Source organism: Tamandua tetradactyla, chromosome 17 (assembly GCF_023851605.1).
Source record: "Tamandua tetradactyla isolate mTamTet1 chromosome 17, mTamTet1.pri, whole genome shotgun sequence".
Classification (NCBI taxonomy): Eukaryota; Metazoa; Chordata; class Mammalia; order Pilosa; family Myrmecophagidae; genus Tamandua; species Tamandua tetradactyla.
Window position 1 is genome coordinate 77,901,555 of NC_135343.1, and position 26,559 is coordinate 77,928,113.

Here is a 26,559-nt window from a genome sequence, read left to right on the forward strand (position 1 = left end):
TTGAGTTAAATAAACCTAATGTAAGTTATTAGTTATGTACACCATAACAGACAAATTATTATTGACAAAGAAATCTCCAATTTATAGTTTAAAATAAATATACCAAGGCCTAGAAGATTAGTTTGCTTTTATCATTGTTAATATGTCTGTTCTTTTTCATAGGAAAAGTTACACTTTTGACTTAACATTTGATGCTTTTAAAATGGATGACTCTATAAATGATATCATAATCATTTCTCAGTGTAATTTGATTCCTTTTCAGGTTGGTCCAACAGCTACACAAGCTATGCAAGAATTTTTTACCCGTTTACAAGTCCATCTTTCTTCGACATGTCCTCAAGTATTCAGTGAATTTTTGCTCAAACTAATTCATATACTTTCAACAGAAAGGTAAATTTTAATGTACACCTGTATTCCTGATAAATAAGCAATAAATAATTCTCTGGATATGCTTTCCATCAAGTTGACATTTCTTGGAGATTTATCTGGGAACAAATAGGAGGAAAGTAGGGATTAAAGAAAAATGTTTTTGTTCTAGATCACAAGGAAGGGCTGAAAGCTACCCAACAATTTTTTTTTTAACCGTTATAGGAAAACCTGAAGAATACAGTTTAAATTTCCATAGAAATCCTAAAAAAAAATTAAATAAATTAACAAATGCAGGCAGTGTGTTAAAAGAATGAGCTGTGACCATTGGGTCATAAATGGTTGATTCTTATAATACCTAAATGATTCTATAACATGTAACATAACATATATCATATTTAGAAAATGTTCTTCACACTATAAAACATTTACTAAAATACAGCACCACTTTTTTATAGGTACCTTTACAGATAGATAAAGTATCACTTTAGTTAAAATTAGAAAAAAAGGGACATCATGATAAGCTATAATCTGACATGATTAGTTACTAAAAGCATTCCCATTAATATCAGGTACAAGCCAAGATGCCATTTGTCACCTTTATTACTTAATTTCAATGTATTAAAAATGTCGGTGTATTAAAAAATTGATCTTTATTTTTCTGTTTCATGACTCATAAATTTTTGTTCTAATTGTATTTATTTCCTCTGTTTGCTTTGAGTTTAATTTGCCCTTTCTTGGTGATTTTTTTTTCTCTCCCTCCTTGTGCCATCAAACTCTGTCTTGTAATTTTGACTGTTTTTGGATTGGGAGATCATTTTCTGATTTCTAGTGCTGAAACCTCTAATGGTATTTCAATAAGATTCTGGACCCAGGGCTATTTTCTACCCCTTTTATAGGGTAAAGGATTTTAAATGTACCTATCCCTAGCATCAGGGGTCTTCATCTGTGCCCTTGAGGCGACAGGGATTGCTGCCCATCTTCCAGTGGTGTGAGACAATTTTTTCTCTGTGGAAGAAGGGTCTGGACAGGGCTTTGTGCCTTTTTCGCAGCATTGCGTGGCCTTTACTTCTAAGTCATCTCTCTGATTTCTTGTCTTACCCCTAATTCTCATAGATGTCTATGGAGAAGAGCCTTTGAGTGATGTCAGCTCCCCACAGTTCTGTATTGTCACCCGAGTGTATTCTCAGCCTTTAGCAATTCGTTAAATATTTTAGCTGAATTCTTCTTATTTATCTGTACATTGGAGCATTTCTTCTTCCCAACTTCTGCTGCAGGAGAGCCAATGCTCATATGTCCTTTTCCTAGGAGAGGTGGCCATTGTTTTCTTGGATTTCAGACTGGTTGACCTGTGACCTCAATTCTGTGATGGGTTCAAGAAAAGTTATGACCTCATATTTAATTTGGCTTTTTCTTGTTAGTGTGGGTTGATGTTCTTATCAGCATTCTACATTTTAGGCATAAATGGAACTTGAGAACATTCAGTTTTGATACATAAGATTTTTTTTAGGCAAATTCTTTTTCTTTTCTTTTTTTTTTTGTGTACGCCTTATGGTGGGATCACATTTCATTATTTTTCCATGTTATTGCAGCACTATTTGTTGAATTTTGGTTTGCTTATTTGTTTGTTTGTTTTCGGGGGGAAGTGCATGGACTGGGAATCGAACCTGCATCTATGGCAGGTGAGAATTCTACCACTGAACTGCCCTTGCACTCCCGATACTTAAAAATTTGGTTGAAATTTAAGTATTAAGAGTAACATTCAGTAGGACATGTTTAAAAACAGCAGTATTTGTGGATGTGAGAAACCAGAGATCATTCCATTATAGGGAGTACTATATGTTAATGAAATATTTTAATGTGGACCTCATCTTCCTTCAAAGTCACTTTTTTGTTTACTTGTCCCTTAGTTTTCTACCTGGAAGGGAAGTCATTTGTAATTTTGTCTAGAAAGAGACCAAGTACAAGAAGGACTCAAGAAGAAATGACAACAAATGAAATAGTGAATACGAGGAATTTATTTTATTATTTAGCTTTCTCATATTGTGCTGGTTACTTCTTTCAAAATACTGAAAATGAATTAATTTTTAATCCTCTGTTTTTCTGCAGGGGTGCCTTCCAGACAGGCCAAGGACCACTTGATGCCCAAGTGAAACTCTTAGAATTCACTCTGGAACAGAATTTTGAAATTGTTTCAGTTAGTACTATTTCTGCTGTGATAGAGTCTGTCACCTTTTTAGTGCACCATTATATCACTTGCTCAGACAAAGTAATGTCTCGAAGTGGATCAGATAGCTCAGTGGGTGCTCGAGCATGCTTTGGGGGACTCTTTGCCAACCTCATTCGTCCAGGTGATGCAAAAGCAGTTTGTGGTGAAATGACGAGAGATCAACTCATGTTTGATCTGCTAAAACTGGTTAACATTTTAGTACAGTTACCTCTTTCAGGCAATAGGGAATATAGTGCAAGAGTATCTGTGACCACCAATACCACAGACAGTGTTTCGGATGAAGAAAAAGTCTCAGGAGGCAAAGATGGTAATGGAAGCAGTACCAGTATTCAAGGATCTCCTGCATATGTTGCTGATTTAGTTTTAGCCAACCAACAGATTATGAGTCAGATTTTATCCGCTTTGGGCCTGTGTAATAGCAGTGCCATGGCAATGATAATCGGTATGTATTGAGAATATTAATCTTCTAATTGTTGTTCTGGCATCAGTTTCCAAAAGCAATGTGTGGATTCAGTTTGTTTTTACTTTATCTTGTAAAGTTACTCATTGCAATCTTCTTAAAATGACTGCTTTTTATTAGTGAAGATGTATTGAGTAGCTTCGATTAATGAATGAAATTGGAATGTTGAAAAAGTTTACGTATAAATTTCAGAAAAAGTGGGGGTGTACCAACAAAGTATTTTGTAGTCAATGAAATTGGGGGGAAAAGGGTCAGTTTTTGAATTCAGATACCATAATTTATAGCTAAGCATTTCTAACAGTTTAAATGAAGAATTTGATAGTAAATTTGTTTGGGGCTACCAGTAAGATTATTTATTCAAATTTTAGTATGAATGAAATATAAAATTTTCATAAGATGTGACGGTCTCTAAGATACCTATAGTAATGAAAAGTTACAGGTTGTTTAGCTTTTCTGTGTATTTGAAAGATAATGTTTTAATATTATAGGATAAGCTTTTAAATAATAGATCTTCTGTAAATTGTGACAAAATCTATTCCTGATGTGTTTTTCATCTGTTGGTATTTATGTCGCTCACTGTCTATATGAGGGAAACAACTACATCTTCTTTTTAGATGTTTTAAAGTATAGTTACATAAGAATATCAGTTATATCTCTGTCCATATCCTTTCTTCTTTCATGATATATGTTTGTTATATATAGTGATATTGCTCATATTACAGAGCAACTTATTTTCATTGTTCCAGAAATAGAGTATCTCATATAAGTAGATAGCAAAAAAATTGCTCTACTAAATAGTATATGTATATTAATATCTAAGTATATGTACATGTAACTGTTATCTACCTGTCATCCATATTTCAAGAAACTTAACTTTTCAGCTTCTTTGTTTTAATTACTGTTAGTTTTTTAGGAATTACTCTTCTTAAAAATGTGTAATTTTTTATTTTAACTAGGGGCAAGTGGATTACATCTCACCAAACATGAAAATTTTCATGGTGGGTTAGATGCCATATCAGTTGGGGATGGATTATTTACCATACTGACAACCCTTAGTAAAAAAGCTTCCACAGTCCACATGATGCTGCAGCCAATTTTAACCTACATGGCCTGTGGGTATATGGGCAGACAAGTAAGTTCAATACAGCAAGTTATAGTAATTTAATATTTTCTGGCAATGGGAATAAGGGATTACATATTAGGACAGGAACAAAAGAGTATTCATAATATATTTAGAAAATGTTAAACATTACTACGTTAAGAACATATATTAATAGAAACTGGACCAGGGAAGTTATGTTGAAACTACATTTTCAAAGATGACCACACTGAGATAAGAATAAAACATTATCATATTTTTAAGTGTTAGATTTCTTTCCATAGTCTCTGGAAATAATTCTGTCTCTTTCCCTAAAAGTAGTGTAAATACCAAAATGTTCTTTGTCGATGTTATGTATGAAAATTTACTATGAGTATGTTTTTCAAGTTAATGTTGCATTTTGGTTTCCTTTCCAGTTAAAACAGATAAGGCTAATTTAAATAGTAAAACAAGTCACAATCTTTTTTAAAAACTGAATCGGAGAAACTAATTTGACTACTTTAAGTTCTAGTCCATTTAACATTTCTTTCGAATGCAGATTTTCAGAAACTTTATTTTTTTTTAATTTTTTCAACATATAAGTATTTTCTTAAATATTTATTGCATTTATGCGTGTGTCTCTCCTTTGGAAGATAGACATTTGAAAAGGATCAATTTTTAAATGGGACATTAGTATCTAGTGGAAGATAAAATAAGTGTGCATTAATTTAAGTTAGAAAATGGTAATACTTGAAAACCGGTATGTTAAAAAATGTTGTGAGTTCAGAGAGGACACAGTTCACTTCTTTGCCAAGTCAGGTAAGATTCTAATGTATTTTGACAGGCATTTAGTACTTAGTTATTTAGGTTAAGGTTGTCATTTTACAAAAATTAACTATAAACAAATAATAACACAACTAAAAAGTTTAATGGTCCTAATTCATAGGTAGCTAATGACCACTATTTTAAGGTGATAATATACTTGTGTGTCTTTTTTTTAGGGCTCTCTTGCTACTTGCCAGTTATCTGAACCCTTATTGTGGTTCATCTTGAGAGTGTTGGATACTAGTGAGGCCTTGAAAGCATTCCACGATATGGGTAAGATAAAAAATTCCAAAAAGGGTCAATCAAGTATAATCATTTGATAGTGTTTTATTCTCATTTCTGTAGTTTCTTATGAAAGTAGAATCTTCATGTCAAACCATTATACTGAGACAGTTTTCATTTAGTACTCTGTACATTTAGGTGGTGTTCAGCTCATTTGCAACAATATGGTTACTAGTACAAGAGCTATTGTAAATACTGCAAGAAGCATGGTGTCAACTATCATGAAATTTCTTGACTCTGGTCTGAATAAAGCTGTGGATAGCAATCTGAAAGCAAGAATGCTAGCTTCTGAGCCAGACAATGCGGAAGGGATCCATAACTTTGCACCCCTTGGTAAGAAAAGCTTTATGAAATCTTACTGGTACAAGGCTAAATTTGTAGTTGCAGTAATTGGATGATGTTGTAATATTTTAATTACAAACATGATTTAGAAGGTAGGTGATATCAAAACTCTACGATAAGAAGGTAATTATTCTGATAAGGAAGTTTTTCATAGTTTTTTTTTATTTTTAATATTTTTATCGAGAAATCTTCACAAACACATCCATAGTACACAAACAGTGTCTCACAATATCATCACATAGTTGTGTATTCATCACCATGATTATTTTTAGAACATTTGCATCACTCCAGAAAAAAAAGTAAAAAAAAACTCATACATCCCGTACCCCTTACACCTCTCTTTCATTGACTACTAATATTTCAATCAACTCAATTTTTGTTTCCCTTTATCCCCCCAACCCCAATTATATGTTTATTTTTTTTATCCTTTATTTTTGACTCGCTGGATAAAAGGAGCATCAGACACAAGGTTTCGCAATCACACAGTCACGTTGTAAAAGCTATATAGTGATACAGTCCTTTTCAAGAATCAAGACTACTGGAACACAGTTCACTAGTTTCAGGTGCTTCCCTCTAGCTACTCTGGTACACCATAAAGTAAAAAGGAATATCTATATAATGCATAAAAATAATCTCCAGGATAATGATTCCCAGGGATGAGTCTGGCCCTGCTGCTGTGGGATCAACAATGTCATCCTGACCAGAAGGGGTAAAAGAAGCGTTATATTTGTTATAAGGTATCAGTGGCTAAGAGTTTAATTAGAGTCGAGAGGTTACTCTGGAGGTCACTCTTATGCAGACTTCAGTTACACATTGCCATCTATCATAACTTGCCAACCCCCAAACAAAGCCATTCCAGCCAATCCTAAAGAACACCTACAGCAATATATAAATTCTACAAATGTACCATGTGTAGGGGTAACTTTCCAAAAACCTACAACCTCCAGACCTGGACAAGATAAATTCTGAAATCTAGAGGGGCCAGCCTCTCCAGAATATCAGCTTGTTCCATCTCCCTATCCCTTATTATTGCCAGCCCCTTCCAACATGATTAAGTTAAAATGGGCATAGCCCAAATACCCATAAAGAGTGGGAGAAAGGTCAAAGGTGTAATGGTGGAGTTATACAGAGAAGGTAGTTTTTAATAAATGAATATGGTTGCTGAAACATTATACTGATATTTTAGTCTCTAGTATCTTAGAGCAGCCAGAAGTAAAAGATTTGGAATTGTGGACTTGTAACCCATACCAAACTCTTAAATTCTGTTCTACAACCAGTTGTTGCACTGTGCTTTGAAATTTATTGCTTTTTTGTATTTATGTTATTTTTCTCGAGAAAGAAGAAAAAGTGGTGATAAAAAAATATATATATATAAATTCCTTCTAGCCTCCGATATTCTGGAGCAGCTAGAATGAAAAATCTGAGATGGTGGTATGGCAGCCCATGACAAACTCTGGGATCTACCCTGTAACACTTGCTGAAGAGTGCTTTGAAAACTATTGCTTTTTTCTTTCTTTGCTTTGTATATATGTTATATTATACAATTTAAAAAGTAAAAAAAATAAATAACCTTCAGGATAAGCTCTTGACTCAGTTTGAAATCTCTCAGCCACTGAAACTTTGTCTCATTTTTCTCTTCCCCCTTTTATTCAAGAAGGCTTTCTCAATCCCATGATGCCGGGTCCTGGCTCATCCCGGGAGTCCTGTCCCATGTTGTCAGCAAGATTTTTACCCCTGAGAATCATGTCCCACATAGAAGGGAAGGCAGTGAGCACCTGCTGAGTTGCTTTAGAGAGAGAGGCCACATCTGAGCAACAAGAGATTCTCTGGGGGTGACTCTTAGGTATAATTATAAGTAGGCTTAGCTTCTCCTTTGCAGGAATAAGTTTCATAGGGACAAACTTCAAGATCGAGGGTTCAGCCCATTGATTTGATTGTGCCCACTGCTTGGGAGAATATCAGGAATTCCCCACATGGGGGAAATTGAGTAATTCCCCACATGGGGGAAATTGAGTATTTCCTCCTTTCTCCCCATTCCCCCAAGGGGACTTTGCAAATTTATTGTCTGCCCTAATTACTCTGGGCTGTATCAGGTATCACTTTAACTTGGACAAACCAACAAGATCCCACGCCCTATTCAAGATTTCATATAATTATTGTGTTCAAATAAGCTAACCAAGTTAAATTAAATATAATGTAACCCCCAAAATATAAATTGTGCAGCAAATAAAGATCTCTCCCTTTGATATCACACAGAAGTTAAAGCTTTGAAATTTTTTCATAGTTCTTAAGCAATAAAATTTGTTTTTATTTCTGAGTTTATTTAGAAATAGAATCTGTGAAACTAAGTATGAGGGTCTTACCTCAGTTTTCCCTGTAAATATGTTAAAGGACTTGTTGCTTATTTTAAGTGAAACTTTTTTTAAAAAAAAGGTTTTGTATTTAGGTGTTTGGCTCCTTATCCAATCCACTTAGTTCTTTTCAATTTTTCTTTTAGTATTTCCAGTTCAGGAACAATGACAGTAAAATAAAGGTAGTTTTTTTTTCAAAATTAAGAGTGTATTGAACATTGTTTTCTACTGAAACCATTTGAGAATTGTGTTAGATTCATTGTCACTATTTCAGTTTTCATTATGTGTTCCTATAAAGAAATTAGGCAGCAGTTAATAATGTATCACCTTGCTAGTTGGCTGAATGTCCTGAGGTTTTCTGACTGTCATCACAGTCATGCTTAGAGTACTAAGTATATTTTTAATATATCAAATGTTCATATTTTCATTTTAATTTTTCATTTTAATTATTATAATTTGAATAATTCTTTATACTTTATTGAGTTTCTTTTGCAAATTCATGTCTTATTTAAATATCTTCTGTAGGAACTATCACATCTAGCAGTCCTACCGCCCAGCCAGCTGAAGTACTTTTGCAGGCCACACCTCCCCATAGAAGAGCTCGCTCAGCTGCTTGGTCTTACATCTTTCTGCCAGAAGAGGCTTGGTGTGACCTTACCATACATCTTCCTGCAGCAGTGCTTCTTAAAGAGATTCATATCCAGCCTCACCTTGCATCTCTTGCAAGTGAGTAATATTTTTGTAAAGAAGCATCATGAGAAGAAAATATAATTTAGAAATACTTGAAACTGAGAGAAAACTTAGCAAGCGGTGATGCACTTATAATTACCAGATTGCTTAATTTTGAACAGTTTTTAGTGTAAAATTTAATACTTCTACCAAGTAATTTCTCTTGAAGTGAAATATGACTATTATTCTCAAACAAGCAGAATATATAATGAAATTCAAACACCAACATCCCTGTTATATGTTATTTTGCCTTTCCTTTCCCCCACAATTTTATAAACTTAGTATTAAGTTGGAATAGTTTACATACATATAGTTAGCAATTTTATTTTTTCTAACCAGGTCCTCAGTTAGTACCAATGAAAATAACGTAGGTTTTGGAGTCAAACATGGGTTTGGTTATAAGGTGTGCCATCTCTTCATTATGGGTGTTTGGATTATTTAATCTCTGACTCTGCTTATTTAAAATGTGGATAATACTTAGTAGTAAAAAGGGTTATGAATGTTAATCTTAATACTTGGCATGTGATTGGCATATAATAAATGTTACTCTCTAATTCAACATTGAAATTTAAAATTAAAATTAAATTTCTGAGCTTGTTCTAGTTGATAGATAGGAAGAAGTAATTTTCCTCTAGCAGCTATCAGTTGCTACTTAATTGGCTTCCCTATAAAATAGAAATCTTTTGTATGTGTGGTTAAATTTTGAAAGGGAAACAAAAGGTTAGACGTGGAAGCAACTTGACTATCTTTGAAAATGTTGCAGTAAGCATTGGTGCATAAATATCAGTTCCAGTCACTGCTTCCCATTCTTTTGGGCAGATACCAAAAGGTAGATTTGCCAGGTTGGATGGTAATCATGTGTTCAACTTTCTGAGGAACTGCCAAACTGATTTCCACAGTGGCTGTATTATTTTGTAATCCTGCAACAGTGTTGGTAGTACAGTTTTGGGTTTTTGATTAATACCACTGAATTGTATACTTAAAAGTGGTTAAATGGTGTTCTAGTTTGCTAGCTGCTGGAATGCAACACACCAGAGATGGATTGGCTTTTAATAAAAGGAAATTTATTTTTGTTAGTTCTTCAGAGGAAAGGGCTAACTTTCATCTGAGGTTCTTTCTTACATGGGAAGGCTCAGGGTAATCTCTGCTGGCCCTCTCTCCAGGCCTCTGGGTTCCAAGAGCTTTCCCCGGGGTGATTCCTTTCTGCGTCTCCAAAGGTCTGGGCTGAGCTGCAAGTGCTGAGATGCGGTATGCTGAGCTGCTTGGGCTGTGCTACATTTTGCACTCTCTCATTTAAGCACCAGCCAATTAAATCAAACGTCATTCATTGCAGCAGGCATGCCTCCTAGCTGACTGCAAATGTAAATCAGCAACAGATGAGGTTCATGGACCATTGGCTCGTGTCCACAGCAACAGAACTAGGTGCCTTCACCTGGTCAAGTTGACAACTGAATCTAACTACCACAAACGGGAAATTGAGGTTTATGTAAAAATTAAAAAACCAAACATTGCAGTATGGTAGCAGTGAAATGATGAGTTGTTGTGAAACACTTATATTTTCTATTACCAGAATTATTTAGATCAGTAAGCCCATACCAGATTAATTGAATGTAGTGTCATACTGTTGGTGTTAATTCTGAGTAGCAAAGTAGAGCTGCAGATTTATGTGCCTATTTGACTGCTTTTTTCATGGAGAGAATTATGTACATGTGGATTGGGTATCTTCAGTTGCTCCATTTGTTTTTAGTTCAGTGGTAGGAAATTTTAAGTATGATTTTTATTGTATTGTGGATCAAATATCTAGTCTGCTAGACATTAGCTCCAAAATTAATTATGGTGAAAGTCAGTAACAAATATGATCTGGCTTATGCATTTTATTTTTCCAAGTTCATAATGAATAACAAATCTTCTAATTCAATAGGATTTCAACTATGAAGTCTGGTTCACTTTTTCTTTATTAATTGCCCAGTTTTCTCTTCCTGCAGCCTGCCCATCCTCAGTATCTGTTGAAGTAAGTGCAGATGGGGTAAATATGCTACCTTTGTCCACTCCTGTTGTCACAAGTGGTCTCACTTACATAAAAATTCAGCTTGTAAAAGCTGAAGTAGCCTCTGCTGTCTGCCTTCGACTACATCGTCCACGAGATGCCAGCACGTTAGGTCTTTCACAAATTAAATTACTGGGCCTCACAGCTTTTGGTACCACTTCTTCAGCAACGGTTAATAATCCCTTTCTTCCATCAGAAGATCAGGTATCTAAAACAAGGTAAGTTTTATTTTTCATATGAAGTCTTAAGTAAGCTTTCTATGAATTTAGTATTTATTCTGTGGTTTCTTTTTTAGTTCTTAGGAGGTTCTTTATTCCATATGTATCCATATAATACAATTTTACTATATAATAGAGATAATAATTTTGTAGAAGCAAATCCCTAATCCTGGTTATAATGAAGATTTACGTGTTTTATCCTTAAGATATCAATGCTGTGTGTGAGGGTTTGTGTGGGTATGCATTCTAGTTCTTTGAATTCCCAGATGCCTCATAGCAGGAGTATATCTGAACCATACAAGCCTGCCATATGAAGCAAGGCCTAAATTTATATGATAATTCCTAAATGCTTATCCACAGAAAGAGTCTATCTGAACCATACAGCTGATCAAACAGAGTGTATCCTTTAATAAACATTATTCTGACAAAGTTTGATGGTTGAAAATTTTGTAGATTAGTTTTATTGAAGGTTTTTGCCTTTTTTATTCTCAAGCTGCTAAAATGTTATGGATTTGTAAATATGTAATCCTATGTAGTATATATTCACACATAAAGAATTGTCTATGCCAAAAATCTGCTCTCCTGATTAATTAAAAAGCAAACAAGCACATAATTCTAAATACTGTGAGCACTTAAGTACTTAGGTTTGTGATGTTACAGTGGAAATGTAACTGTATGCTTAATTATTTAATGATTTTGCATAATTGAGAACCTGATTTTTTATTAAATAGATTGATGGCGTTAATGAAACACAGCATCCCAATCTTTCAGAAGTTCTTTTTTACTCCTGAAATAACTTGAGCTATTTATATTTATAATACAAGCCGTGTTGTATTGTGTATTTCAGTATTGGATGGTTACGGTTATTACATCATTGTCTTACCCACATAAGTGATCTGGAAGGAATGATGGCAAGTGCAGCTGCACCTACTGCTAATCTGCTACAGACTTGTGCTGCCTTATTGATGTCACCATACTGTGGAATGCATTCCCCCAACATTGAGGTTGTGCTTGTAAAGATAGGACTGCAGTCCACTAGAATTGGCCTGAAGCTTATAGACATTCTCCTGAGAAATTGTGCAGCATCAGGCAGTGATCCTACAGGTGACAACTAACTTTGATATTTTAATTTCGCTTATCTGCAGAGTAATGGCAGTTGGATGATATGAGCTTTGTGATTAATTCTGTTTCTAAAATTAATTTCCTTTAAAGGCTTCATTAATTTTTGGACGGGTTTTTTTTTTTTTTTTTTTTTTTTTGGAATTTACAGAAGAGTTATTTTTAAGTAATAATTTAAAAATGAAATTGAGCAAATCTTCCCATCCTGTTTACTTCTTTAGCAAACTTGTTCTTTTGATCTTTTTGCAAGATTTGAATAGCCCTTTGCTTTTTGGAAGACTGAATGGACTCTCCTCTGACTCTACAATAGATATTCTTTACCAGCTAGGAACAACTCAGGATCCTGGGACCAAAGAAAGGTATATGGTGGTCCTATTTTTCATCTAAAAGCATTCCTATACCCTATTCAGTATTCCTATACCCTATTCCTATATAGTACACACACTGTGCTGAATGTTTTATGTGTTCTCCTTAGATGATCTCATAGAAGATATATATTTACCTTCATGCTTCATTTGATGTAGCTGTTAGAGCTTTTTCTATATATTAAACTATAATTTACTTGCATTTGAACATAATTTTACGCAAATTTGAACTGAGAATTCTTAGTCAGTATAGTTTTTGAGAAATGGATGGAGTAGAATAAAATATTATCTTATGCACATCTGTTGTAGTAGAATCCTTGCAGATCAATAGTGTAATAATCATACTATCTTAAGTAGTTACTTTTTGTTGTTTAAATTCTAAGCCTATTATTTTTTTATTTCTTAAAAAAATTTTTTTCTTTTTTATTAAAGAAGTGGTGGGTTTACAGAACACTTATTCATAAAATACAAGGTTCCCATATACCAAACACTTTGCATTAGTGTGGTACATTTGTTACAACTGATGAAAGCATATTTTTATAATCATACAGCTGACTTTAGTCCCTGGTTTGACTTAGGGTGAATATAGACTCTTAAGGCAATCAGTTTCTCTCCCAGCACAGCCTTTGACACATCCCATAAGTTCTGATAAGTTATATTCTCATTTTCATTCATCTCCAGATAGCTGCTGATTTCTCTAGCAATTTCTTCTTTGAACCACTGGTTGTTTAAGAGTGTGTTATTTAATCTCCATGTATTTGTGAATGTTCTCGTTCTTTGGTGGTTATTGAGATCCAGCTTCATCCCATTGTGTTCAAAGAAAGTGCTTTGATTAATTTCAATATTTTTAAATTTATAAAGACCTGTTTGTGCCCCAGCATATAATCTATCCTGGAGAATGTTCCATGAGCACTAGAGAAGAATGTATGACCTTGTGCTTTGAGATGCAATGACCAATATATGTCTGTTAGGTTGAATTCATTTATCAAGTTTTTTAACTTCTCTATTTCCTTGTTGATCTTCTGTCTGGTTGTTCTTTCTATAGAGGGGAGTGGGGTATTGAAGTCTCCTACAATTGTTGAAACATCCGTCGTTCCCTTCAGTTTTGCCAATGTCTGTCTCATGTACTTTAGAGCTCCTTGATTGGGAGCATAAACATTTATGATTGTTGTATCTTCTTGGTGAATTGACCTTTAATTAGTATATAGTATCCTTCTTTGTCTCTTATGATGTCTTTACATTTAAAGTCTATTTTGTCCGATAGTAGTATAGCTACTCCTGCTTTCTTTTGGTTACAACGTGTCTGGAAGATCTTTTTCCATCCTTTCACTTACAATCTATTTGTATCCTTGTGTCTAAAATGAGTCTCTTATAAACGGCATATAGCTGGATTATGTTTCTTAATCCATTCTGCCAATCTGTCTTTTAATTGGTAAGTTTAGTCTATTAGCATTCAAAGTTATTACTGAGAAGGCATATCTTGATTCCTCCATCTTATCTTTTTTATTTGTCAGATCTATACATTCTTTTCCCTCTTTCTGTTTGTATTCTTTAAATTACCGTTAGTGGTACTCTTCAATTCTGTGCCCTCCTCCAGACATCCCTCTCTTGTCTTTTTTTTTTCAACTGGCAGAACTCCTTTTAGTATTTCTTGTAGGGCTGGCGTCTTGTTGACAGATTCTTTCAGGACTTCTTTGTTGGTGAAAACTTTAATCTCTCCCTCAATTTTAAAGGGCAATTTGGCTAGGTACAGAATTCTTGGCTAAAAGTCTTTCTCTTTCAGGATCTTGAATTTATCATACTGCTTCCTTCTTGCCTCCAGGGTGCTTGGTTAAATAGTCTGAACTCAGGCTTATTTGATTTCCCTTGTATATAGTAGATTGTTTTTCTCTTGCTGCTTTCAGGATTTTCTGCTTCTCTTCAACATTTGACAGACTGATTAGTATGTGCCATGGGGAATGCCTATTTGGATTTATTCTGTTTGGAGTTCGTTGGGCTTCTTTGACTTGTATATTTGTGTCCTTTATGAGGGTTGGGAAGTTTTCCCCCGTTATATCCTCAGCTACTCTTCCTAACCCTTTATTCCTCTCTTCTCCTTCTGCGACACTAGTGATTCTTACATTTGTGCACTTTGTCTATCATTTCCCTGAGTTCCCATTCAATTTTTTCCATCTTTTTTGCTATTTGCTGTTTTGAGTCTTTGAAGTCAGTCATCCTGTCCTCTCTGTCACTTAATTCTTTCTTCTGTCTCTTCAACTCTGGTGTTGTGTGCCTGTGGTATGTTTTTTATTTGGTCAACAGAGTCTTTAACCTCTGTGATTACTGCTGTTTTTCTATTTATTCTTTCAGATTCCTCTTTGTGCTCTTCTACTGTCTTCTTGATCTCCTTTATGTCATTTGCTGTCCCACTTATTTTATTAAGTAGCGTTGTATAAACACCTTTGATTAGTTGTTCCAACATCTGTGTCTCCTCAGGTGTTTTAATTTGGTCATTAGGTGGGGCTAATCTGTGTGCATTGTGATATGCTTGTGATCTTCTGCTGTCTTTGTTGCATATAAATTTCTTGATTGATTTACTTTGGGAGTTGATTTCTTTCAGTCTAAGGCCTTGTGTTTGGGGGATGATTGTACAGCAGGGAGCAGGGCACGGGGTGGAGCACTCACTATGGTGATTTCTTCCAGGGCAGGTATGGGCACAGGTTGGGGATGTTATGCTGGTGCTTGTAAACATGGGCACTCAGCAGCCAGGGAGGATGTAGCAATGCAGGTGCACTGGTCTGGGGGGCGTAATCCTGGTGTGATACTGAGTGCTGTGCACATGTGCGGTTCTAAGACTGCTGTAATGTGCAATTCCCAGAGCTGAATGACGTGATTGGGGGCCCTTGCACATGCGTGAGCCTAGGAGTGCCATAAATGGATGCCCCGAGCTCAGGGAGGGCAAGGTGAAGCTGTCTGACACTGTTGTGGGGGGGGGGGGATGGGCACGGAGGTAGCCTAGGTGTGGAGGTTAGTGCTGTCAACCTTTATGCACTGGCAATAGTCTGCAGGGAACAGGGAGGGGGAGGTAGTGTTCAGGAGGGGTGCAGAGAGGTGAGTTGGGCTGCACTTGGGATGGGAGTGTGGGACAGGTACGTGCACTGGGGGCTGGTGGGGTGGGGGCACCTGGAGCACAGGGAATGGGAGAGGGTGAGGGGGTTCTTGTGTGGGGGCTAAGTCGCAGATCACAGGGCTGCACCGGTGAAGGTAGTGCACCCAAGGAACACGGCCTGGTTTACTTCCTAGTATCTGTCCGTACACTCCCGTGAGCTCTGCAGCTCACGCCTCCATGCCAGGATCCAACTTTCTGCCTCTCAGTTCCTTGGCCTCTGCAGCCAGGGCTGCTGCATGTGGTGCTCCCAAGTCAGCCGCACTCCCAAATTGTTGCCTCAGTTGCCCTCTTGTCTCTTCTCTTAACTTTTCCGTGGAGCAGGGCTAATCTCAAGCTACTGTCGGCCATCTTATTAAATGTGTATGTTTATAGTAATATTGTGTCTGTTGTAGGTACTTGGGAGTATTTTGAAAAGGTTGATTGCATCTCTTCTGTTAGATTATTTATTGTTATTGATTATTTCTTATATTGTTAGCCCTTCTCTCCCTCTTTCTATCACAGTGAAACAATAGCAGACCAATTAAATAATATTTGAAAACTTTAGCCTAATATTTAGTGATTTTTAGGTATGAGTAATTTTAAATGAGTTGTATTAATGTAGTCTCCCCTTTATGTCTTCTGCCTCCAAATTGTTAAGAACTCCAAGTATTTTTGAAGCATGTTTTTGTTAAATTGCTGAGCAACTGTTTGGCATTCTCTGGGTTTATAATACCATCCATATTAGAAATTCATTTTTATAGACTATATGACTGGCCTCTGTCTATGCCAGAGATTATTTCCTGAGGCAGGCTATTCTTTAATGTTTTTTATTATTTTCTATTCAGAATGAAATCATTTGGTTTTTAAATAATTTCTTGTTTTATAATTTATTAAGAGAAATTACTAAATTTTGGTGGATACTTTTCATTTTATATGTATTTACTGAATACCTGTTATGTGCCTAACACCATGTTAGATTTTAGAGATAGACGATTTATTGAACCCTACTTTGTGCCCTTAAAGTTGTGGAGATAGAGCGGTGTATCACACACAGAAGAATTTACCAGGAAAGTCTTAGGAGAATGGAATGGGTTGCTAGATAGTGAAGATATTCCAGGGAAAATTATAACCCAGTCTTTAGTAATGTAATGGCTTTTGCTTATTTATAGCTAATTGCTTCCCTCTTCTTTCTTTTTTTAAAAATTCATTTATTGATTTAAAAAAAGATTAAGAACAAACAAAAACATTAACATCATTCCGTTTATGTATATAATCAGTCATTCTCAATATCATCACATAGTTGCATATTCATCACTTCTTAGAACATATGCATCAATTCAGAAAAAGAAATAAAAAGACAACCGAAAAAGAAATAAAATGATAACAGAAAAAAAAAGATTATGCATACCATACCCCTTACCCCTCACTTTCATTTATCACTAGCATTTCAAACTAAATTTATTTTAACATTTGTTCCCCCTATTCCTTATTTTTATTCTATGTGTTCTACTCGTCTGTTGACATGGTAGATAAAAGGAGCATCAGACACAAGGTTTTCACATTCACACAGTCACATTGTGAAAGCTATATCATTATTCAATCATCATCAGGAAACAAGGCTACTGGAACACAGTTCTACATTTTCGGGCATTTCCCTCCAGCCTCTCCATTACATCTTGAATAACAAGGTGATATCTTCTTAATGCGTAAGAGTAACCTCCAGGATAACCTCTCGACTCTGTTTGGAATTTCTCAGCCATTGACACTTTGTCTCATTTCACTCTTCCCCCATTTTGTCGAGAAGGTTTTCTCAATCCCTTGATGCTAAGTCTCAGCTCATTCTAGGGTTTTTCTCAGTTCCTTGATGCTAAGTCTCAGCTTATTCCAGGATTTCTGTTCCATGTTGCCAGGAAGGTCCACACCCCTGGGAGTCATGTCCCACATAGACAAGGGGAGGGTGTTGAGTTTGCTTGTTGTGTTGGCTGGAGAGAGAGGCCACATCTGAGCAACAAAAGAGGTTCTCTTGGGGGTGACTCTTAGGCCTAAATTTTAAGTAGACTTGACCTATCCTTTGCAGGGTTAAGTTTCATATGAACAAACCCCAAGACCTGGGGGCTCAGCCTATAGGTTTGGTTGTCCACCCTGCTTGTGAGAATGTCAGGAATTCAACTTGGGAAAGTTGAATTTCTCCCCGTTCTCACCATTCCCCAAAGGGGACTTTGCAAATACTTTTCCACTCAGAGGTCAAATCACTCTGGAATTTATCGGATCATCACTCTGGACAAACCAACAAAATCTCATGTCCTACTCAAGATTCCAAGTACCTATGGTGTTCAATCAAGCTATCAACATAAGTTACATTAGGAGATGCACTAGTCAAAATACAAATTTTGTACCAAATTATTTTTTGCTTTAGTCTCACACGTAAGTTGAAATTTTAAAATATTAATTACCATCTATTTTCAGCACTCTGCAGTAATGACATTCCTTTGTTCTTCCTCATGCACAAACATTTTTTAAATTTGTGCGTTTAGTCACTATCATTATACACTCTACACATTCCTAAATTATACCATCTCAATCTTTATCGTCTATCTTTCTTTCTGATTTCATTTATGCCCCCAGCCCTCCTCCATCAGTCTCACATGCAGTTTAATTCAGTGTTTTAACATCATTATATTACAGTTAGTATTGTGCTGTCCATTTTTGAGCTTCCCTCATCTCTTAATTAAAAATTTTTGAACAATATATTTAACAAAGTAACTTCATTTTCAGAGAGAGAACTTCAAAATATTAAATAGACCAACTTCTCCATTAAGTTTGTTTTTTTTGATAAACTATATAACTATGCCACATTTAAAAATAGATTGTACAGCATACAAAAAGAGTAGAGTGAAATACTTTTTGACAAAGTAAATAGGCATTAGTGCTAAATTTGAATCATGATTGTGAGTAGTTAAAATAGATTAAAAAGAATTAGTGTTAAGTATTTTTCCAGAACAAGTTATTTGAAATTTTCCTCTACATAATTCCTTTTTAAACGTAAATGCTTGCCATTCAGACGTAAGAAAACTTGGTTGTCATGGACTGAGAGAACATTACTCTCCCCTAATTGCCTTAGCTCTGTTCTCTTTCTTTTGTCTTTTTTTCCTATGATATGAAATTGAAATTTTATGTCATAGTAAGCATAATGTTCACTTCTTCAGGGTAGAAAAGGGGATTGACTCTTCCTATCCCTGTTTCTTTTATCATGAAACAAAGGATCTTATCATTTAAACTGGAAATTTGGGAAGAATCCACACATATGTGTATGTTTTAAGGATTTGAAAAGTCTTCCCTCTTTTCTTTGACTTGTATACCAAAGCTCAAAGGTATTATTACTTTAAAAGGTTTCGCTCTCAGTAGTTCAAAATTGAAATTTTTGTAAGTTCCCCACTCCAGAGGTTTGGGGCAAGGGTGCATCTTGGAAGAGTATATGTGTTGGTGATTTATTCTGTTGTTGAAATAAATGAAAGCGGGTTGAAGTTACTAGTATTCAAATGCAGAACACAATGTATTGAGTCTGCCTCTGCCAATGAAGAAATAGTTCTACATCACTGCTCTTCATTGTGTGGATTTCCATAATATGAGAGAAATTTTAGAGAAGAGAGTGAGTTTGTTAAGCCATGTATCCAATAATTCTAGACATTTTATATTCTTATAAATGACAAAAAGAGTAGTATCCTTTCATTTGCTGAGTTATAGTTGTATAATCTCTTTTTGATTGGTTAAAATTGGTATATTGCCTATATGCAAAGATTCTATTCATGTACACTGAAATGTCAGTTGAATTGTAATTGGGTTTTTAAATTCATTTTCTTCTTTTAAGAATTCAGGCCTTATTAAAATGGGTCAGTGATTCTGCAAGAGTAGCTGCTATGAAGAGAAGGGACAGAATGAGCTACGTGTGTCCTAATTCAACAGTAGAATATGGTCTTCTAATGCCATCTCCTTCTCATCTGCACTGCGTAGCAGCAATTCTGTGGCACAGTTATGAACTGCTTGTGGAATATGATTTACCAGCACTGCTGGACCGAGAGCTCTTTGAGTAAGTATTATTTGTGAAATCCTTTTTCAGTACTAGATCTCTTCGGGTTTTCACTTGATGAAACCTAGTATTTCATGTGCTTATTTGGATGAAAATAGTAATTTGAAAGTGGTTAAATATAATTAGGTATAGTTTTGAAATATGTCACAAGTTTAATTTTCCCTCATGTTTTAAGAAGATGTTTTAATGATACTGTCTACTATTTCTCATTTTCCTGCCTAAAGCTTTAATGCTTTCTGGATATGTTCCTATAGTTTGTGGTGATATAAACTTGTCTTGCATATTTACCCACCAGATTCTTTTATCATTACTGTGCTAAGGTGGAGGTTAAGTAATAGTTACAAAATCTGAAAGACATAATATTTTCTAGATAGTTTTTAGTATTGTCCTTGGTTGTTGTTGTCATCCTTTTCTTTAAAGTACTATCCTTTTGACGAGTAGTTTCTAGTTAGCCGTGTTTCTTCACCATTCTTAGCCAAGGCTTTGCTGAATTTACAGCTGCTAAGTCTAGCAGAATATTATATTTATTCTGAAGAATTCCATGACTCATAAAATGGTAGGCAGAGGCTTTTGTCCTCCAGTCTGTCATCTTCATATCTGGTGCTACCATTTGGCATAATCCATAACTTAGTAATGAAACTCAGTAATGATTTTTGATTTGCAAACATGAATGTAAATCATTAGTCATATCAAACTCAAACATTTCTTCTGTGTGACATTTTGTTGTTTTTTTTACCTGACTTTTTAGAGGTCAACCAGAGAATGGTAGAACCGGGCTAAAATACTGGTCACTTGGTTTTCTTTACTCATTTTGCAAGTCTGACTTAATTCCCAGCATACTAAATTCTTAATATAACATAAATCATAAGCAGTTTTCCTTAAGTCTTACCTTAGAAGGTTATATTATTTACCATCAAATAATTTTCCTCAGAGTATAGATTGATCTCTAATAAATGTTTGAAACAATAATTCTCTCTTTTAAAAACTATTTTATTAATAATTATTAACATGTTATCTTTTATTTCCATAGGTTGCTTTTTAATTGGTCCATGTCTCTTCCCTGCAATATGGTTTTGAAGAAAGCTGTTGATAGTCTACTTTGCTCCATGTGTCACATCCACCCAAATTATTTTTCTTTGCTTATGGGCTGGATGGGAATTACCCCTCCTCCTTTACAGTGTCATCACAGACTGTCCATGACAGATGACCGCAAAAAGCAGGATCTTAGTTCATCTTTAACAGATGACTCTAAAAATGCACAAGCGCCTCTCACACTAACTGAATCACATTTGGCAACCCTTGCTTCCTCTTCTCAGTCTCCAGAAGCTACAAAACAATTATTAGACTCAGGTTTGCCCTCTCTTCTTGTAAGGAGTCTGGCTAGTTTCTGCTTTAGCCACATTTCTTACTCCGAAAGCATTGCTCAGTCAGTAGATATTTCCCAAGACAAACTCAGGCGGCATCATGTTCCCCAACACTGCAATAAGATGCCTGTCACAGCAGACCTGGTTGCACCTATTCTTAGGTTTCTGACAGAAGTTGGCAATAGCCATATTATGAAAGATTGGCTTGGTGGTTCTGAAGTCAATCCACTATGGACAGCACTGTTGTTTTTATTGTGTCATTCTGGGTCTGCTCCTGGAGGACATAATTTAGGTGCACAGCAGACTAGTGCACGATCAGCTTCTGTTTCTTCAGCTGCCACAACAGGATTGACCACTCAGCAACGAACAGCAATTGAGAATGCAACTGTTGCGTTCTTTTTGCAGTGCATTTCATGCCACCCTAGTAATCAAAAGTTGATGGCACAGGTAAGAAAATAAAAACTGAATTATGTCTTAGGCATTTCATTATTTTTATATGTTATTACATAGACACCACTATTAGGTGAGGGGAGGGTATGAATTAAGGCAGGATAATGGTAAAGTTTGAGGGTGGGTCTCTTTAAGGATCTGAGTTTAAATCATAAATAAAGTATTTTTCTCCTCGTCCCATTAAAATATGGTGTCACATAACTCAGTTATTCTTTTGATGCGGTGAAGGGCAAATCGTGGGTAATCTTACTATAAACCTACATTCCTCTTTTTTCTATATTCCTTCAAATGAAAACAATAAGCTCCAAAGAGCAACATTGCAAATGTTGGAACCACTTGACTGTGGACAGCATATTTTTATCTGCATTGAGACATTGCATTTTGCTGTAACCAGTTTGATGCAAATGATGGTTCCAATGACGCAGACACTAGTGTGTGGTTCAGATAGGTGATTTCTGATAAATCACATAAAAATGTGAGAGTTTATTTATTGTGGTAAGACTGTGTGAGCAAAAATCTTAAAAGCTGGAATTATATAAAGATTATTTCTAGTTGCTTTTTACCAGATTCTGCTCCTTTCTAGCTGTTGTGACCTTGGGTAAGCTGATTGACCTATGAAATGAGGCAATACCAGTCTTTGTGTAATAGCATGAATACTTTCTGCCCCGCTGTCTCTAGCTTCTAGTTATCACTCTCGGCTTCTTGCTATGATTTTATTTTATTTTTTTAGTAGACTTTTTCATAGCTTTTATTTTATTGTAATTGTGTTCGTATTGACTAAAGTTACAAGTAGCTTAGTTATTCTAAGTAATTTATCTTAGCCACAGAACATTTTTAACAGCTTCTGTATTTATATATTTTAAGATAAAATGCTTTCTTTGATTGCTGATTTGATGTATTAAAATTATGCTTGTCGATCCCCAAACCTAATTTCCTGTTGACTCTTTTAAGTGAAAAGCTGCAAATAAAGATTGTATTTAACTTTTTAAGTCTCTTGCCTTGCCAGGTTCTGTGTGAACTGTTCCAGACATCCCCTCAGAGAGGGAACCTTCCAACATCTGGGAACATTTCAGGGTTTATACGAAGATTATTTTTGCAGTTGATGCTGGAGGATGAAAAAGTAACCATGTTTCTTCAGTCTCCCTGTCCAGTAAGTAAATACTGCTTAATTTAAATTTAAATTTAAATGATTACTTGCATGTAAAGATATTTTAAAATTTTCTATCAGAGTTTTTCAAAGTTCTTCTAATTTCTAATATAGCAAACTGAATCAAGACCAACCTTTGTACTTAATGACAGGACTTGAAAATCTCTTTAGGGAATAGCTGCTCTGCCTGGAATAGCCTAAATATGTTTTACTCTGACTACTATAATTTGATTTCTGGAGAAAGTGACAGAATTTAAGGTAAAATAGTGCTAATGCAAAAATTGGTCAAGAAATGAATCTCATGACAAACATACCAAATTAATATATATGTTAAATAACTGTATATTTTGTATGCTTCTGTTAAATTTTGTATTTTTGCTTTTGAACTTATTTCATATTGATGTATACTCCCAAAAGTTGTTTATTTATTTCATTTGAATTAATTTTCAGCTTTACAAAGGTAGAATTAATGCTACTAGCCATGTCATCCAACATCCAATGTATGGAGCAGGTCACAAGTTCCGTACTCTTCATTTGCCAGTCTCCACAACATTATCAGAAGTTCTTGACAGAGTATCAGGCAAGTCAGGTTTAAGTATTAATTTTTCTTTAATGTTGTTATTTGTATAACTGTAAATTACTGTGTCAACTCACTCAGCAATCAGTTCTTGATTAGAAAATGTCAAGATGTCTTCACAGTCTAAAGTTTAAGAAACAAGTCAAGTGGACGAAATGAACAATACATTCAAATACTTATAGTTCTTTTGGTGTGATGTGGTTGAAATGTGTATTATATATAGGATTAAAAAAATTGTGGCTGGAAATCTAGGCAAGCCATTGGGAGTCATTGATGGAATTTTCCCATAGTAAACCAGCTGGCTGTTTTATGGTAGATGGATTGCAGGTTGTTAGGTTGGATGACAGGATTCTGCTTAATAAACATTTATTTAATCTAGAAAAGAAACGAGGAGTGGTCAAGAGATGAAAATTAAGTAGGTAGAATTGACTGGTCACCTTATTGTTTATAGGCAATGAAGAGAGCAGAGAGAACTTTTCCCCCCTAGATTTCCTGCCTTTATAATAGGCTATAGCCCTTAACATCAAGGTTATCAATAAAGAGAAGCTTTTGATGGCAATATTTATCTTGACTATGGGTAATTTGGGTTTATTCCCTCTCAGAAATCCTAGTTAATTAATGAATATTCATTGAACAGGTAGTTTCTGTTGTGCATGTAAGAGGAAGTACCCACGTTTTTAAGCAAAGCTGATATCAAAAGGAAAATTAGGAGTATGGAGCTACAGATGTCCATTTATCATTTAGAAATTAAGTCTAAAGCTCAAAATAAAAGACTGGGTTCAAGAGATTTGGGAGTTGTTGCCATATATAGATGGTAACTGAGACCATGTGAATGGATATGAACACTGAGAAAATCAAGTAAAAAAGATTCTCTTCCACTTTTAGAGTCATTGTATCTAACATAAGTGTGTACAAAAAATTGTAATTCTGTCCTGTCTTTATGCAAGTTACATAATAAGGTGTCATGTGTAGATTATTTAAAAATCACCATGTAAACTGTTACATGAAACTTTTTAAAATTTGGTTTTAGGCATTTGTCTAACATAGCTCTGAAATTGATTCATCTATGTGATGAAGAAAAAATGAAAAGTTAATTAATCAACTAAATTAAGGAAGGAAGTGGGAAACAATCCTGAAATTAATTTATTGAGAGTTCATATATTTAATTTGATGGGAAGATGTGAATATGTATTATAAAATAACTGGAAACATTAACATTGCTGTTTTTTACTGTAAATGAATGCTATTTTCTAAAATGACATTTTATTTAAAATATTTTACAAAATAGTTACCTTATCACATGAAAATTTTAAAAATAAATTGGTTACTTTGGAAGAAGGACACTACATCTTAGTAATATATTCACAAAGGTCATTCTGAGCAATGTTCGAAAATTCATATATGCTTGATTTAACTTCTCCGTAGCAATACTTTGGACTTGAGATTTTTATGATCTTCATATTTTATGGTACATTCTTATGTTTGTGTGTGTGTTTACATATACACATACATATGTATGTATAACTAGGTATGTATAATTACACAGTAATCCAAAATTGTTTAGATAATAATTTTACCTATTTCCTATACTTTTTAACATTAGTTTCAAATAGTAAAGTTTATGTGTCAGTATTTTTGCTTTAAACAGTTGATTGTCTTTTAAAGAAATTTAAATAATAAGGGAAAAACTACTTCTGCTGTCCTCAGTTTGTTCTTCTTTTATGAAATGCTTTTTTTGTGTACTGTGTCTTTCTTTCTTGGATACTTTTAAAACTTTCTGCCTGGTTTTATTTAGGTGATTTGTTTATGATATGCCTTGGTGTGGTTTTCTTTTATGTTATTTATGTTTGGAATTTATTGAGTGTATTGAATCTGTGGGTTTATGTATTTCATCACATTTGAAAATTTTTTGGCCATAATTTTTTCATATATTTTCTGTCTCCCTCTTTCCTCTCTTTAAGGGATTCCAATTATGCGTAAGCCACTATATTAATTTTATCCCCCATTTTATTTCCTCTATATTTTTTTATTTGTGGTAATCTCTATTACTCTGTCTTCAAATGGACTAATCTGCCTTTCTTCAGTTATCTAGAATACTGTTAGAACTTACACAATAAGGTGTCAGAATACTACTGTCTTTTAAAATGTATCCTGTTGGGTGGTCAGTGGTGGCTCAGTGGTAGAGTTCTCGCCTGCTGTGCCAGAGACCCAGGTTCTATTCCCAGTACCTGCCCATGTTAAAAATATATATATAGATCCTATTGTTACTTAGTTTCAAGCTTTCCTTTCTTTTCTTAAATATTTGGGTCTGTTTGTGTTGAGTGTTTTTCTCCTTATTATGGGGTTTTCCTTCTTCTTTATTTGCCTGGAAATTTTTTGTTAGATGCCCAATATAGTGAATTTTACCTTTTGGGTGCAGAATATTTTTTTTGTATTCTAATAAATATTTTTTACTTTGTTCTGAGATCTAATTATTTGAAAGCAGTTTGTTGCTTTCTGGTCCTGCTTACAAGCTTTATTAGGAAGGAGCAGAATATGTTTAAATCTAGGTTAAAGCTGTCCATAGAACTTTTTATGATGGAGATTTTTATAAACATGTACTGTCCGAATATATTATCTGTCAAGCAGTTGAAATTGTGGCTGCTGAGATGAACTGCATTTTCATTTTTAATTTTAATGACTTTAAATAATTCCTGTGTTAGAAGAGGAGTAGAGCCCTGTATGGAAAGCACAGGTCTTGGGCTAATTTTTCCTCACTACCGAGGTTGTGCCTTTTAAGTACCCTGTTAGAAATGCACTGAGGACTGGCATCACAAGCTATTCCAGGCCTTGTCTGCGACTTTGGGGTTGTTCCTTTTGCTGCTTTTGGATAGTACTTTCCCTTGGGTGGTTTTCTTACATGTATGTATACTGAAAGAAAACCCTTTTTCGTTCTCTTGAGCTCTCTCTGTATATAAATATCTCTTCCCTTACAATGTGGCCTGTAAATTAGAGCCTGCCTTTTTTCCCTCAGCTGTCAGCTCTGCATCCTCAACTTAGGTTGACCAGGTGGGTTGTGGCCTGGGAAACTCTCCAGGCAATAAACTGGAACAATCATAGGGCTCACCTTATTAGTTTCCTTTCTCTCAGGTACTTGTGCTGTCTAATACCTAATCCTTGAAAAATATTGTTTCATGTCTTTTCCAAAATTTCTAGTTACTTCAGGTGGGAAAGTAAATATGGTGCTTCCAAAATGGAAGTCTTAACCAGTGCAGTTTTAGACAAAAATTTGAGGAATTTTTTTCTTAGTGATATATTTTGGTGACTGAATACATTTATTGAGATGCATTGAATCAACATAGAAATCAGTTGAACTTTTGATAGCACTATATACATTTTAATCACATATACTTTAC

At 34.9% G+C, this 26,559-nt stretch overlaps 1 protein-coding gene across 12 annotated transcripts in view; it reads left to right on the forward strand.

Annotated features, from left to right (window-relative positions):
* Positions 1-26,559, forward strand: part of BIRC6 (baculoviral IAP repeat containing 6) — a 311,805-nt gene that overhangs the window by 176,435 nt on the left and 108,811 nt on the right. For all 12 annotated transcript variants that reach the window (XR_013164578.1, XM_077135017.1, XM_077135019.1 and 9 more), the window contains 13 exons: positions 263-390; positions 2,476-3,038; positions 4,013-4,188; positions 5,136-5,232; positions 5,380-5,574; positions 8,460-8,660; positions 10,649-10,928; positions 11,776-12,032; positions 12,298-12,406; positions 19,408-19,626; positions 20,657-21,437; positions 22,447-22,590; positions 23,038-23,167. Coding sequence is in view for 11 of the 12 variants with exons in the window: in XM_077135017.1 (XP_076991132.1) it covers positions 263-390; positions 2,476-3,038; positions 4,013-4,188; positions 5,136-5,232; positions 5,380-5,574; positions 8,460-8,660; positions 10,649-10,928; positions 11,776-12,032; positions 12,298-12,406; positions 19,408-19,626; positions 20,657-21,437; positions 22,447-22,590; positions 23,038-23,167 (3,280 nt within the window). In the remaining variant the exon portion in view is untranslated. The remainder of the gene's footprint in view (positions 1-262; positions 391-2,475; positions 3,039-4,012; positions 4,189-5,135; positions 5,233-5,379; positions 5,575-8,459; positions 8,661-10,648; positions 10,929-11,775; positions 12,033-12,297; positions 12,407-19,407; positions 19,627-20,656; positions 21,438-22,446; positions 22,591-23,037; positions 23,168-26,559) is intronic.